General features: G+C 40.7%; 1 protein-coding gene across 1 annotated transcript in view; it reads left to right on the top strand.

Moving 5' to 3' along the window:
• LOC115186782 (zinc finger protein 135-like) overlaps nt 1–16,852 on the top strand; it is a gene marked incomplete at both ends in the record, with an annotated part of 34,160 nt that extends 17,308 nt beyond the window's left edge. The window contains one exon of the mRNA XM_029746282.1: nt 15,840–16,852. Coding sequence (XP_029602142.1) covers nt 15,840–16,852 — 1,013 coding nt within the window. The remainder of the gene's footprint in view (nt 1–15,839) is intronic.
• Between the last annotated feature and the right edge of the window lie 921 nt (nt 16,853–17,773).

Below are 17,773 nucleotides of genomic sequence, written 5' to 3'. Positions count from 1 at the left end.
CTGGATTTTTCCCCTGAGGCTAATATCCATATCATGTTGAAATCAATAGAACAGGGGACAAACCTTTAGGGTTCTACATTGTGACATCATTAAAATACTCCTACTACAATGTTAACCTGTTACATCTAGGGGGCAGTAATTTCACGGCTGGATAAAAAACGTACCCGATTTAATCTGATTATTAGTCCTGCCCAGAAACTGGAATATGCATATAATTATTAGCTTTGGAGAGAAAACACTCCAAAGTTTCTGAAACTGTTTGAATGGTGTCTGTGAGTATAACAGAACTCCTATGGCAGGCAAAAACCTGAGATGCTTCTGTTCAGGAAGTACCCTGTCTGAACATTTCTTGCCCTTCTTTATTATCTCTGTCGTTTACAAAGGATCTCTGCTCTTACGTGACACTTCTCACGTCAACAATGGAGTCTCACAGCCCGGGAAAAACAGGAATGATGTCATTCAAAGCCCTGGCTGAAGCACACGAGAGCAAATGCTGAGTGGTCAGTCAATGGACTAAGCCTTAGGCGCGTGACACGCCCCGCCCCCGGCTTTTGGTTTTTTCCTCAGTTTACAGACAGGCAGATTCCCGGTCGGAATATTATCGCTTCTCTACGAGATAAATTGCATAAATATTGGTTTTAAACAGCGGTTGACATGCTTCGAAGTACGGTAATGGAATATTTCGAAATTTTTTGTCATATTTTGCGTCATGCTCGTGGCCGAGATTTAGCGTTGGGATAGTGTCTAGAACGCACGAACAAAACGTCGCTGTTTGGATATAACGATGGATTATTTGGGACCAAACCTACATTTGTTATTGAAGTAGAAGTCCTGGCAGTGTATTCTGATGAAGAACAAGCAAGGTAAGAACATTTTTCTTATAGGAAATGTGATTTTGGTGAAGGCTACACTGGGTGGGTGTCTAAATAGCTAGCCCTGTAACGCCGGGCTATGTACTTACATTATTGCAAAATGTGCTTCATCCGAAAAGCTATTTTAAAATCGGACATATCGAGTGCATAGAGGAGTTCTGTATCTATAATTCTTAAAATAATTGTTATGCTTTTTGTGAACGTTTATCGTGAGTAATTTAGTAAAATCACCGGAAGTGTTCGGTGGGAATGCTAGTTCTGAACGTCACATGCTAATGTAAAAAGCTGGTTTTTGATATAAATATGAACTTGATTGAACAGACATGCATGTATTGTATAACACAATGTCCTAGGTGTGTCATCTGATGAAGATCATCAAAGGTTAGTGCTGCATTTAGATATGGTTTGGGTTTATGTGACATGATATGCTAGCTTGAAAAATGGCTGTGTGATTATTCCTGGCTGGGTACTCTGCTGACATAATCTAATGTTTTGCTTTCGCTGTAAAGCCTTTTTGAAATCGGACAGTTTGGTTAGATAAAGGAGAGTCTTGTCTTTAAATAGCTGTAACATAGTCATATGTTTGAAAAGTGTAAGTTTTCGGATTTAGAGGAGTTTGAATTTCGCGCCCCGCCCATCATTGGATATTGGAGCAGACGTTCCGCTAGCGGAACGTGTAGACATTCTACATTGTGACATCATTAAAATACTCCTACTACAATGGTAAAACATTCTACATTGTGACAATATTTCATTGATATCATGAAACAATTCCTTCATGTATTTTCTGATGTTTAATCAGAGATCTTTTATCAGAGTATCTATTGTCACATTGACCACAGCTATAAGGTTTCTCTCCTGTGTGTGTTCTCTGGTGTAGAGTCAGAGTGCTAGATGTAGTAAAACTCTTCCCACATTGACCACAGCTATAAGGTTTCTCTCCTGTGTGTGTTCTCTGGTGTAGAGTCAGATCTCCAGATTGACCAAAACTCTTCCCACATTGACCACAGCTATGAGGTTTCTCACCTGTGTGTGTTCTCTGGTGTTGAGTCAGATCTCCAGATTGACCAAAACTCTTCCCACATTGACCACAGCTATAAGATTTCTCTCCTGTGTGTGTTCTCTGGTGTGCAGTCAGATTTCCAGATCTACCAAAACTCTTCCCACATTGACCACAGCTATAAGGTTTCTCTCCTGTGTGGATTCTCTGATGAATTTTAATGCATGATGAGGTGAATCTCTTCCCACAGTCAGAGCAGCAGTGAGTTCTCTTCCCTGTGGATCTCTGCAGGTGTTTCTTGAGGTGTTCTGATCTGGAGAGACTCTTCTCTGCCTCGTCAGCATCATGAGGTTGTTGAGGCTCCCCAGAGGATCCACGATAGTCACTTATCTCTCCTGTGTGACCAACAAAGTCAGACAGATGATTTAAGGCCCACAACAGCAGAAATCCACTGTAAAAGGTGATGCCAACAGCAGAGCCATGATGTTGTTGTACAACAATTGACGTCTGTAATGAATGTTAAAATTATTTAACAATCGTCTTAAAATGAGGAAGAATAGTCATATTTTGTCTTGTTTTCACATTAGTAGTAACATCGATGATTGTAGGCTAGAAATAAGATGTTCATGTTGTTGAAACTCTAAGCAGTGTGCCAGACGACTTTTGGTCTCCAATATAGGCCCCTTTCTGTGTTTGCTAAAATTGCGGCACGAGGGCAATTTGATTGCAGAAAGTCCTCCCTGGTAATGAGGAAACCGCTAGTAATGGATGTACTATATCTGCCTGGAGCAAAAATGGTGAGCAAAGATTTTAGTTTTTCACAATGTATTCTGAATGTGAATGGTGGAAACTCGGGTCAGTAACCTCCATTTCCAGGTTGATTATGAGTACATTTCACACTATCTTGGATTATAATTGTAAGGCTCGTTTGAATGTTCTGTTTAAAATATTGTTTGTATCATCATTGCAAATCAACTGCTTTATACTTTTTTAAAAACACTTCAACCAGTAAAATGCTCTTTGGCTAGCTTCTCCATCAGCCTGACAATGAGGGTTTGTACACTAAGTGTTTTCCAAATTGGCACAAAACTTCACCTAACAATAACATAGACCTACTGTAGGACCCATAACTTCACCTAACAACAAATATCGTGATACCATATATATATATAAATACCATGTCGTGATGTTTGCCATTTGACTGTCATTCAGAAAATGATTTCCTGGATCAGCTGATGATAGTTGAACATGTGACTGTAATTAAACAGCTACAGTATTAAGTATTATGTGTAATTATTGAAGAACCACATTAATGACAGCATCCATTTCGGTGTTGTCTGTAAAGTTAAGATGACTGTTATTTGTTGTTTTATGTATTATTGTTATTATTATCATCATCATCATCATCATCATCATCACAGGAGAGGCAGACTGAGCGGCCTACTGGTCAGACTCAGAAGGAGAGCACATCATCCACCGCTTCCGATCATATTACTCGCCAATGTCCAATCTCTAGACAACAAGGTGGACGAAATTGCTACCAGATATATTAAACAACTTCTTTGCTCGCTTTGAGGACAATACAGTGCCACCGACACGGCCCTCTGCCAAAGACTGTGGGCTCTCCTCCTCTGTGGCCGACGTGAGTAAAACATTTAAACGTGTTAACCCTCACAAGGCTGACGGCCCAGACGGCATCCCTAGCCGCGTCCTCAGAGCATGCGCAGACCAACTGGCTGGTGTGTTTACGGACATATTCAATCAATCCTTATCCCAGTCTGCTGTCCCCACATGCTTCAAGATGGCTACCATTATTCCTGTTCCCAAGAAAGCTAAGGTAACTGAACTAAATTACTATCGCCCCATTTCACTCACTTCTGTCATCATGAAGTGCTTTGAGAAACTAGTCAAGAATCATATCACCTCCACGCTACCCGATACCCTAGACCCACTTCAATTTGCTTACTGCCCCAATAGGGCCACAATGCAATCGCCATCACACTGCCCTATATCATCTGGATAAAAGGAACACCTACGTAAGAATGCTGTTCATTGACTACAGCTCAGCATTTAACACCATAGTACCCTCCAAACTCGTCATTAAGCTCGAGACCCCGCCCTGTGCAATTGGGTCCTGGACTTTATGACGGGTCACCTCCAGGCGGTAAAGGTAGGAAACAATATCTCCACCCCGCTGATCCTCAACACTGGGGCCCTGCAAGGGTGCGTTCTCAGCCCTCTCCTGTACTCCCTGTTCTCCCATGACTGCGTGGCTATGCACGCTTCCAACTGCAGACGACACTACAGTAGTCGGCTTGATTACCAACAACAACGAGACGGCCTACAGGGAAGAGGGGAGGGCCCTCGGAGTGTGGTGTCAGGAAAATAACCTCTCAATCAACATCAACAAAACAAAGGAGATGATCGTGGACTTCAAGGAAACTGCAGAGGGAGCACCCCCCCATCCACATCAACGGGACAGTAGTGGAGAAGGTGGAACGTTTTAAGTTCCTCGGCGTACACATCACAGACAAACTGAAATGGTCCAACCACACAGACAGCATGGTGAAATAGGTGCAACAGTTCCTCCTCAACCTCAGGAAGTTGAAGAAATTTGTCTTGTCACCAAAAACACTCAAACTTTTACAGATGCACAATCGAGAGCATCCTGTCGGGCTGTATCACCGCCTGGTACGGCAGCTGCTCCGCCCATAACCGGAAGGCTCTCCAGAGGGTAGTGAGGTCTGCACAACGCATCACCGGGTGCAAACTACCTGCCCTCCAGGACACCTACACCACCCGATGTCACAGGAAGGCCGAAAAGATCATCAAGGACAACAACCACCCGAGCCACTGCCTTTTCACCCCGCTATCATCCAGAAGGCGATGTCAGTACAGGTGCATCAAAGCTGGGACCGAGAGACTGAAAAACAGCTTCTATCTCAAGGACATCAGACTGTTAAACAGCCATCACTAACATTGAGTGGCTGCTGCCAACATACTGACTCAACTCCAGCCACTTTAATAATGGAAAAATTGATGTAATCTATTCATCACTAGCCACATTATATTATATAATGTTTACTTACCCTACATTACTCATCTCATATGTATATACTGTACGCTATACCATCTACTGCATCTTGCCTATGCCGCTAGAACACACCTCCATCTCCATTAACTACATCACACCTGTCCAGACCCACTAGAACACACCTCCATCTCCATTAACTACATCACACCTACCCAGACCCACTAGAACACACCTCCATCTCCATTAACTACATCACACCTGCCCAGACCCACTAGAACACACCTCCATCTCTATTAACTACATCACACCTGTCCAGACCCACTAGAACACACCTCCATCTCCATTAACTACATCACACCTGTCCAGACCCACTAGAAATCACCTCCATCTCCATTAACTACATCACACCTGTCCAGACCCACTAGAACACACCTCCATCTCCATTAACTACATCACACCTGCCCAGACCCACTAGAACACACCTCCATCTCTATTAACTACATCACACCTGCCCAGATCCACTAGAACACACCTCCATCTCCATTAACTACATCACACCTGTCCAGACCCACTAGAACACACCTCCATCTCCATTAACTACATCACACCTGTCCAGACCCTCTAGAACACACCTCCATCTCCATTAACTACATCACACCTGTCCAGACCCACTAGAACACACCTCCATCTCCATTAACTACATCACACCTGTCCACTGAAACACACCTCCATCTCCATTAACTACATCACACCTGTCCAGACCCACTAGAACACACCTCCATCTCCATTAACTACATCACACCTGTCCAGACCCACTAGAACACACCTGCATCTCCATTAACTACATCACACCTGTCCAGACCCACTAGAACACACCTCCATCTCCATTAACTACATCACACCTGTCCAGACCCACTAGAACACACCTCCATCAACTACATCACACCTGTCCAGACCCACTAGAACACACCTCCATCTCCATTAACTACATCACACCTGCCCAGACCCACTAGAACACACCTCCATCTCCATTCACTACATCACACCTGTCCAGACCCACTAGAACACAGCTCCATCTCCATTAACTACATCACACCTGTCCACTAGAACACACCCCCATCTCCATTAACTACATCACACCTGTCCACTAGAACACACCTCCATCTCCATTAACTACATCACACCTGTCCAGACCCACTAGAACACACCTCCATCTCCATTAACTACATCACACCTGCCCAGACCCACTAGAACACACCTCCATCTCCATTCACTACATCACACCTTATTTCTCTCTGTCGCCCAGAACTTTACAATTTTAGATAATAAAGCATTTGACCTTTGTATTGCATTAGCAATGGAGGATTGGTTGATTTCCAGTATCCCTCTACACATTTACTGCACTGAAATTATCCCTCTACACATGTACTGTACTGGAATTATCCCTCTACACATGTACTGTACTGGAATTATCCCTCTACACATGTACTGCACTGGAATTATCCCTCTACACATGTACTGCACTGGAATTATCCCTCTACACATGTACTGTACTGGAATTATCCCTTTACACATCTACTGTACTGGAATTATCCCTCTACACATGTACTGCACTGGAATTATCCCTCTACACATGTACTGTACTGGAATTATCCCTTTACACATCTACTGCACTGGAATTATCCCTCTACACATGTACTGTACTGGAATTATCCCTCTACACCCTTTACACATGTACTGTACTGGAATTATCCCTCTACACATGTACTGCACTGGAATTATCCCTCTACACATTTACTGCACTGAAATGATCCCTTTACACATGTACTGTACTGGAATTATCCCTCTACACATGTACTGTACTGGAATTATCCCTTTACACATCTACTGCACTGGAATTATCCCTCTACACATGTACTGCACTGGAATTATCCCTCTACACATGTACTGTACTGGAATTATCCCTTTACACATCTACTGTACTGGAATTATCCCTCTACACATGTACTGCACTGGAATTATCCCTCTACACATGTACTGTACTGGAATTATCCCTTTACACATCTACTGCACTGGAATTATCCCTCTACACATGTACTGTACTGGAATTATCCCTCTACACCCTTTACACATGTACTGTACTGGAATTATCCCTCTACACATGTACTGTACTGCGATTATCCCTCTACACATGTACTGCACTGGAATTATCCCTTTACACATGTACTGCACTGGAATTATCCCTCTACACATGTACTGTACCGGAATTATCCCTCTACACATGTACTGTACTGGAATTATCCCTTTACACATGTACTGCACTGGAATTATCCCTCTACACATGTACTGCACTGGAATTATCCCTCAACACCCTTTACACATGTACTGCACTGGAATTATCCCTTTACACATGTACTGCACTGGAATTATCCCTCTACACTCTTTACACATGTACTGTACTGGAATTATCACATTGGCTGGCAGAAACTTGCTGTTTTTTTTATTGGGCCATCAAAGCTGTCTCAGTGATTTGTGTGATTGGTTACATTTCAGTCACATGTGCATAACGGAAAGGTGGTGTCTGATGTCTGCAGGTCAATGCAGCTGAGAAATATGATCCTTGTAATTATTCTCTGTGAATATCAGCAGTGGGAATGATTGTGAAATATGATCCTTGTAATTATTCTCTGTGAATATCAGCAGTGGGAATGATTGTGAAATATGATCCTTGTAATTATTCTCTGTGAATATCAGCAGTGGGAATGATTGTGAAATATGATCCTTGTAATTATTCTCTGTGAATATCAGCAGTGGGAATGATTGTGAAATATGATCCTTGTAATTATTCTCTGTGAATATCAGCAGTGGGAATGATTGTGAAATATGATCCTTGTAATTATTCTCGGTTAGGAAATAATATGTCATGTTTTACTCGTACCTCAGCCAGCATTGTGAATGGTTAGGAAATAATATGTCATGTTTTACTCGTACCTCAGCCAGCATTGTGAATGGCGTCTGATGCAGTGACATACTAGACCATGGCAGTAAATCTAATACTTAGGTGTTTTTAGTCATGCATGAAAGGTCTGGGGTGGTTCTGTGGTTATAAGTTACTGTCCTTGGAATACATTTCTGGCCATGCTGGCAGGGTCTGAATCAAACCCAATGTCCACCTGGTACACTGACAGGGTCTGAATCAAACCCAATGTCCACCTGGTACACTGGCAGGGTCTGAATCAAACCCAATGTCCACCTGGTACACTGACAGGGTCTGACTCAAACCCAATGTCCACCTGGTACACTTGCAAGGTCTGAATCAAACCCAATGTCCACCTGGTACACTGGCAGGGTCTGAATCAAACCCAATGTCCACCTGGTACACTGACAGGGTCTGAATCAAACCCAATGTCCACCTGGTACACTGGCAGGGTCTGAATCAAACCCAATGTCCACCTGGTACACTGACGGGGTCTGAATCAAACCCAATGTCCACCTGGTACACTGGCAGGGTCTGAATCAAACCCAATGTCCACCTGGTACACTGACAGGGTCTAAATCAAACCCAATGTCCACCTGGTACACTGGCAGGGTTTGAATTAAACCCAATGTCCACCTGGTACACTGGCAGGGTCTGAATCAACCCCAATGTCCACCTGGTACACTGGCAGGGTCTGAATCAACCCAATGTCCACCTGGTACACTGGCAGGGTCTGAATCAAACCCAATGTCCACCTGGTACACTGACAGGGTCTGAATCAAACCCAATGTCCACCTGGTACACTGGCAGGGTCTGAATCAAACCCAATGTCCACCTGGTACACTGCCAGGGTCTGACTCAAACCCAATGTCCACCTGGTACACTGGCAGGGTTTGAATTAAACCCAATGTCCACCTGGTACACTGGCAGGGTCTGAATCAAACCCAATGTCCACCTGGTACACTGGCAGGGTCTGAATCAACCCAATGTCCACCTGGTACACTGACAGGGTCTGAATCAACCCAATGTCCACCTGGTACACTGGCAGGGTCTGAATCAACCCAATGTCCATCTGGTACACTGACAGGGTCTGAATCAACCCAATGTCCATCTGGTACACTGGCAGGGTCTGAATCAAACCCAATGTCCACCTGGTACACTGGCAGGGTCTGAATCAACCCAATGTCCACCTGGTACACTGGCAGGGTCTGAATCAACCCAATGTCCACCTGGTACACTGACAGGGTCTGAATCAACCCAATATCCATCTGGTACACGGGCAGGGTCTGAATCAAACCCAATGTTAAGGGGAGGTAAGATTGGTCAAGAGGGTGATGATTATTGTTGTTCTACTGCCTGATTGTTATGCAACAACACTGTTTACAAAAGCTTTGTTAAATCAGCACAACAGTTTTCAGCTGTGCTAACATAATTGCAAAAGGGTTTTCTAATAATCAATTAGCCTTTTAAAATGATAAACTTGGATTAGCTAACACAACGTGGCATTGGAACACAGGAGTGATGGTTGCTTATAATGGGCCTCTGTACGCCTATGTATATATTCCATAAACAATCAGCTGTTTCCAGCTACAATAGTCATTTACAACATTAACAATGTCTACACTGTATTTCAGATCAATTTGATGTTATTTTAATGGACAAAAAAAGTGTTTTTCTTTCAAAAACAAGAACATTTCTAAGTGACCCTAACCTTTTGAACGGTAGTGTTAATCATTTTAGAATAAGGCTGTAATTTAACAAAATGTGGAAAAAGTGAAGGGGTCTGAATACTTTCCGAATGCACTGTGTTGTTACACCATGTAGCAGCAGTATAGACCTAGTCTGTTCATTATATACATCTACATGATGTATTGTTACACCATGTAGGAGCAGTATAGACCTAGTCTGTTCATTATATACATCTACATGATGTATTGTTACACCATGTAGGAGCAGTATAGACCTAGTCTGTTCATTATATACATCTACATGATGTATTGTTACACCATGTAGCAGCAGTATAGACCTAGTCTGTTCATTATATACATCTACATGATGTATTGTTACACCATGTAGCAGCAGTATAGACCTAGTCTGTTCATTATATATATCTACATGATGTGTTGTTACACCATGTAGGAGCAGGATAGACCTAGTCTGTTCATTATATACATCTACATGATGTATTGTTACACCATGTAGCAGCAGTATAGACCTAGTCTGTTCATTATATACATCTACATGATGTATTGTTACACCATGTAGGAGCAGTATAGACCTAGTCTGTTCATTATATACATCTACATGATGTATTGTTACACCATGTAGGAGCAGTATAAACCTAGTCTGTTCATTATATACATCTACATGATGTATTGTTACACCATGTAGGAGCAGTATAGACCTAGTCTGTTCATTATATACATCTACATGATGTATTGTTACACCATGTAGGAGAAGTATAGACCTAGACTGTTCATTATATACATCTACATGATGTACTGTTACACCATGTAGGAGCAGTATAGACCTAGTCTGTTCATTATATACATCTACATGATGTATTGTTACACCATGTAGCAGCAGTATAGACCTAGTCTGTTCATTATATACATCTACATGATGTATTGTTACACCATGTAGCAGCAGTATAGACCTAGTCTGTTCATTATATACATCTACATGATGTATTGTTACACCATGTAGGAGCAGTATAGACCTAGTCTGTTCATTATATACATCTACATGATGTATTGTTACACCATGTAGGAGCAGTATAGACCTAGTCTGTTCATTATATACATCTACATGATGTATTGTTACACCATGTAGCAGCAGTATAGACCTAGTCTGTTCATTATATACATCTACATGATGTATTGTTACACCATGTAGGAGCGGTATAGACCTAGTCTGTTCATTATATACATCTACATGATGTATTGTTACACCATGTAGGAGCGGTATAGACCTAGTCTGTTCATTATATACATCTACATGATGTATTGTTACACCATGTAGGAGCAGTATAGACCTAGTCTGTTCATTATATACATCTGCATGATGTATTGTTACACCATGTAGCAGCAGTATAGACCTAGTCTGTTCATTATATACATCTACATGATGTATTGTTACACCATGTAGGAGCAGTATAGACCTAGTCTGTTCATTATATACATCTACATGATGTATTGTTACACCATGTAGGAGCAGTATAGACCTAGTCTGTTCATTATATACATCTGCATGATGTATTGTTACACCATGTAGCAGCAGTATAGACCTAGTCTGTTCATTATATACATCTACATGATGTATTGTTACACCATGTAGCAGCTGTATAGACCTAGTCTGTTCATTATATACATCTACATGATGTATTGTTTCACCATGTAGGAGCAGTATAGACCTAGTCTGTTCATTATATACATCTACATGATGTATTGTTACACCATGTAGCAGCAGTATAGACCTAGTCTGTTCATTATATACATCTACATGATGTATTGTTACACCATGTAGGAGCGGTATAGACCTAGTCTGTTCATTATATACATCTACATGATGTATTGTTACACCATGTAGGAGCAGTATAGACCTAGTCTGTTCATTATATACATCTATATGATGTATTGTTACACCATGTAGGAGCAGTATAGACCTAGTCTGTTCATTATATACATCTACATGATGTATTGTTACACCATGTAGGAGCATTATAGACCTAGTCTGTTCATTATATACATCTATATGATGTATTGTTACACCTCCAGGTTGTGGGGGGGCCAGTACAAAAAGAAATGCATGAATTGAAATGTATGTATTCACTACTGTAAGTCGCTCTTATCCAGAGCGACTTACAGTAGTGAATACATACATTTCAATTCATGCATTTTTTTTTTTTTTTGTACTGGCCCCCCCCCATGGGAATCGAACCCACAACCCTGGCATTGCAAACACCATGCTCTACCAACTGAGCCACAGGGAACACAATGGAGTTCAAGTCCAAAGACTGAGATGGCCATAGAACATTTTTGATTTTATGCCCAATTAACCATTTCTTTGTGGATGTTGATGTGTCTTGCTGGAAGATCCACTTATGGCCAAGTTTCAGCCTCCTAGCAGAGAGGTAACCAAGTTTTGGGCTAAAAATATCCTGGTAGTGGGTAAAGTTTATTTATTTTATACAGTAATTTTTGCTCATCTTTATCAAGGCTATTAATAACTAGGTGCTTATTTTGATATCTAGTTATTTGACTGAATCAGAAATACAGATGTGGAGTAGAGGTTAAGTTTGTTTTAAATTCTCATAAAAAATCTGTACTAATCAAACAACACTTGTTGCTCTTTGCACGTGTTGATATAATATTCTCATTTAATGGAGAGAAAAAAACGTTTCCCTAAACTGCTTTATAATGTTATAATTCAATGAAGAATAAAAATAGTTTTCCCTCCTCAACTGCGTTTCCTCCCTCCAGACAGCAGATGGCGATATGTGTCTTTCAGGCGATGTTTCTAGTGTGACGTATAATCTAGTGGACGGAACGCTTCTTCAACAACTGCAGCCACCTCGGTAGCTCGCTAGCTGACAAAGTCGGAACATTCAAGCTGTTTGGACAATTTCGTGGTTTAATTGCCACTGTGATTTAAACATACTTATGTGTAAACAACTAGCTACCCCATTAAATATAATATTTACGTTGTAAGTCAGCTAGCTGGCTGGTTAAGTTAGCGCTAGTCTAGTCGCTAATGCTAACTAGCTATTATCCCCGACCATGAGTTCACTAAGCTACTCTCCTCTTGTTAAAGAAGAGGATGTCTGCTGGATGGAGAAAGAAGCTCTCGTGAAAGAGGAGGAGGAAGAGGAGGCTGTTACAATACAAAAACAAGTAAAGGGTGAGGCTGTTACAGTGAAAGAAGAAGAGAAAGACGTTTCAGAGAAAGAAGAGGAAGACGCGTTCAGAGTGAAAGAGGAGGAGGAAGATGCAGTTTTTGGAATGGAGGATGAAGTGAAAGAAGATGAAGACGTTTTTGGAATGAAGGATGAAGAGGGGGAGATTACTGTCACATTAGAGGAGGACGAAGAAGAGAAGACTGGAGAACTGATTAACACCAGTAAATACAGTGAGTACTATCTTATAAAACAGGGACATTGATCTGATTAACACCAGTAAATACAGTGAGTACTATATAATAAAACAGGGACATTGATCTGATTAACACCAGTAAATACAGTGAGTACTATCTTATAAAACAGGGACATTGATCTGATTAACACCAGTAAATATAGTGAGTACTATCTTATAAAACAGGGACATTGATCTGATTAACACCAGTAAATACAGTGAGTACTATCTTATAAAACAGGGTCATTGATCTGATTAACACCAGTAAATACAGTGAGTGCTATCTAATAAAACAGGGACATTGATCTGATTAACACCAGTAAATACAGTGAGTACTATCTTATAAAACAGGGACATTGATCTGATTAACACCAGTAAATATAGTGAGTACTATCTTATAAAACAGGGACATTGATCTGATTAACACCAGTAAATATAGTGAGTACTATCTTATAAAACAGGGACATTGATCTGATTAACACCAGTAAATACAGTGAATACTATCTAATAAAACAGGGACATTGATCTGATTACCACCAGTAAATACAGTGAGTACTATCTAATAAAACAGGGACACAAACTCTGCAGTTGTTGAACTAATGTGTGATTTTTAAAAGGGCATTCTACACTTGAATATGTTTTTGTATTGTCGGAATTGTTCATGATGTCCTTTCCTGTTGAAAAGTGATATATAAATACAGTAAATTATAAACACACTAATGGGAAACAAATAAATATTTTGAGCAAAATAGTGTTTTTTAGACACCTGCAAACTAGAAGGAGTGAGTGATGTCATAGTAAGGCCTTCAAGGAGTTGGCTTGATGGGAAGTCGTGATGTCATCCAATAGGCGACTGATCTTCATGTGAATATTCATTATTCTATTTAAAATCATTCATGTTCTGTCAAGTTGGTTGTTGATTATTGCTAGAAAGCCAATTTCAAGTCTTACCATAGACTTTCAAGACGATTTAAGTCCAAACTGTAACTAGGCCACTCAGGAACATTCAATGTCATCTTGGTAAGTTCCTCCAGTGTAGAATTGGCCTTGTGGTTTTGGTTATTGTCCTGTTAGGACAGTTTTTTGTATTCAGATCTCTGAAATGCTCTCTACCTACGTAACATTTAGTGTCTCCTTATATTACGCTGGGAAAATAGTTTTCATGGGCACAAAAATCCTAAATCATTTCAGAGTTTGCTAAATCCAATGGTTCTAACCGAGAGTCACCTTAACTTTATTGACAACACCCAAATGGATACTGTCATTAATGTGGTTCTTCAATAATTACACATAATACTTAATACTGTAGCTGTTTAGTTACAGTCACATGTTCAACTATCATCAGCTGATCCAGGAAATCATTTTCTGAATGACAGTCACATGACAAACATCACAACATGCAACAACAACCAAAGTGCTTCTTCATTCATTACTCTGGTAAAGACAGTTATGCCGTGCTCCACGTTGGATCCAACATCCCTAACAAATTGATGTTTATAATGTGTTATTGTCTGGTTGATTTACAGTAGGGTCTCGTTAGTCTGTTTGGACACAGAGATGCTTAGCTCATAATGTGTAGAGAACTGTTCCTTGATGGATAGGCTATTGTACAACACACAGAGCCATTTTCCTATATTTGTTGTTAGGGGAAGTTATGGGTCCGACAGTAGGTCTATGTTATTGTTAGGTGAAGTTATGGGTCCTACAGTAGGTCTATGTTATTGTTTGGTGAAGTTATGGGTCCGACAGTAGGTCTATGTTATTGTTAGGTGAAGTTATGGGACCGACAGTAGGTCTATTTTATTGTTAGGTGAAGTTATGGGTCCGACAGTAGGTCTATTTTATTGTTAGGTGAAGTTATGGGTCCTACAGTAGGTCTATGTTATTGTTTGGTGAAGTTATGGGTCCTACAGTAGGTCTATGTTATTGTTAGGTGAAGTTATGGGCCAATTTGGCAAACTGTACAAACCCTCATTGTCAAGCTGATGGAAAAGTCAAAGAGCATTTTACTGGTTGAAGTGTTCTTTTAAGTACAAAGTGGTTTATTTGCGATGATGACACAAACATTATATTAAGCAGGACATTCAAACAAGCCTTACAATTATAATCCAAAGTAGTGTGAAATGCACTCATAAGCAACCTGGAAATGGAGGTTTCTCCCCTGAGTTTTCCCCCGTTCACATTCAGAATACATTGTGAAAACCCAAAATCTTTGCTCACCATTTTTGCTCCAGGCAGATATAGTACATCCATAACTAGCGGTTTCCTCATTAGCAGGGAGGAGTTTCTGCAATCAAATTGCATGTGCATCGCCCTCGTGCCGCAATTTTAGCAAACACAAAAAGGGGCCTACATTGGATACAAAAAGTTGTCTGGCACACTGCTTCGAGTTTCAATAACTTTAACTTATTTCTAGCCTAACATCATCGATTTTACTACTAATGTGAAAACAAGACAAAATATGACTATTCTTGCTAATTTTAAGACAATTGTCAAATAATTTTAACATTCATTACAGACGTCAATTGTTGTACAACATCGTGGCTGCGCTGTTGGCAACACTTTTACAGTGGATTACTGCTGTTGTGGGCCTTTAACCATCTGTCTGTCTTTGTTGTTCACACAGGAGAGAGGCGGGACAGTTGTGGATCCTCTGGGGAGTCTCAACAACCTCTTGATGCTGAAGAGGCAGAAAAGAGTCTTTCCAGATCAGAACACCTCAATAAACACCTGCAGAGATCCACAGGGAAGAAATCTCACTGCTGCTCTGACTGTGGGAAGGGATTCACCTCCTCAGGCATTAAAATTCATCAGATAATCCACACAGGAGAGAGACCTTATAGCTGTACTCAATGTGGGAAGAGTTTTGTTCAATCTACATCTCTGACAGTGCACCAGAGAATACACACAGGAGAGAAACCTTATAGCTGTGGTCAGTGTGGGAAGGGTTTTACTAGATCTGACCATCTGACTTTACACCAGAGAAAGCACACAGGAGAGAAACTTTATAGCTGTGATCAATGTGGGAAAAGTTTTACTCGATCTGACCATCTGACTTTACACCAGAGAATACACACAGGAGAGAAACCTTATATCTGTGGTCAATGTGGGAAGGGTTTTGCTGCATCTAGCAATCTTACTCTACACCAGAGAATACACACAGGAGAGAAACCTTATATCTGTGGTCAATGTGGGAAGGGTTTTGCGGCATCTACCAATCTTACTCTACACCAGAGAATACACACAGGAGAGAAACCTTATAGCTGTGGTCAATGTGGGAAGAGTTTTAGTCAATCTAGCTATCTGACAGTGCACCAGAGAATACACACAGGAGAGAAATCTTATAGCTGTGGTCAATGTGGGAAAAGTTTTCATAAATCTGGCCATCTGACAGTGCACCAGAGAATACACACAGGAGAGAAATCTTATAGCTGTAATCAATGTGGGAAGAGTTTTACTACATCTGGCCAGCTGACTTTACACCAGCGAAAGCACACAGGAGAGAAACTTTATAGTTGTGATCAATGTGGGAAGAGTTTTACTAGATCTGACCATCTGATTTTACACCAGAGAACGCACACAGGAGAGAAACCTTATAGCTGTGATCAATGTGGGAAGAGTTTTACTAGATCTGACCATCTGACTTTACACCAGAGAACGCACACAGGAGAGAAATCTTATAGCTGTGGTCAATGTGGGAAGAGTTTTGTTCAATCTAGCCAGCTGACAGTACACCAGAGAACACACACAGGAGAGAAACCGTATAGCTGTGATCAGTGTGGGAAGAGTTTTACTGAGTCTGGTGGTCTGACTAAACACCAGAGAACACACACAGGAGAGAAACCTCATACCTGTGACCAGAGATAATCTGATAAAAAATCTCTGATTAAATATCAGAAAATACATACATGAAGGAGTTGTTTCATGATATCTATGAAATAATGTCACAATGTAGAATGTTTTAACATTGTAGTAGGAGTATTTTAATGATGTCACAATGTAGAACCTAAACGTTTGTCCCCTGTTCTATTGATTTCAACATTATATGGATATTAGCCTCAGTGGGGAAATCCAGGCTCTGAATTGAAAGAGTGCTATTTATGTGATTTAACAAAAAGTGACTTACAAAAAAAGAGTTGTGTTACACTTACCACGTTGGTGACCCACTTGAATCAAAATGCAACACTTCAAAATGTAGCGAGCTGTTTTCTACAAATTGTCTTCTAACCAGTGATGTACACATTATTCCCAGATTCCGTGTGGTTTTTGAGCTGTTAGTTTTAACAGGGCGTGCAACCTCATCTCCCTCCTCTCGCACAATTGATTTCAACATGGTATCGATGAGTGGTGACAAATAAGTGTTGTGTTCCTTTGTTTAGCGACCCCTAAATTTAAATGCATCACTCCAAAATGTAGCTGACTGTCTTCTGCAGGTTGTCCTCTAACCAGTGAGGCAAAATATATCTCCCATTTCCATGTGTTTTTTAGTTGTTAGTTTCAACATCATGTACAACCTGATTTCACCCCTAATCGATATCAGTGATTTATTGCTACTTGTCAAACCAACAGCGTTTCTGGTGCTTGTGCAGTTTATAATGTGCTTGTTTTTAAAAAGTAATATGATTATTGTGGCAGATGTTTGTGTATGCAGTGTGGCCCATTTTATGTTTAGGTTTTCAATATATCACAAACTGTTTCTGCATATTTGTTATTGATTTGTACATGTTAAAACTGTGTTTTGACATTGGGCTATCACACCTA

This window comes from Salmo trutta, unplaced genomic scaffold, assembly GCF_901001165.1.
Source record: "Salmo trutta unplaced genomic scaffold, fSalTru1.1, whole genome shotgun sequence".
Taxonomy (NCBI): Eukaryota; Metazoa; Chordata; class Actinopteri; order Salmoniformes; family Salmonidae; genus Salmo; species Salmo trutta.
The sequence above is the reverse complement of the archived record's forward strand: the minus strand, read 5'-3'. Positions and strand labels throughout refer to the sequence as shown.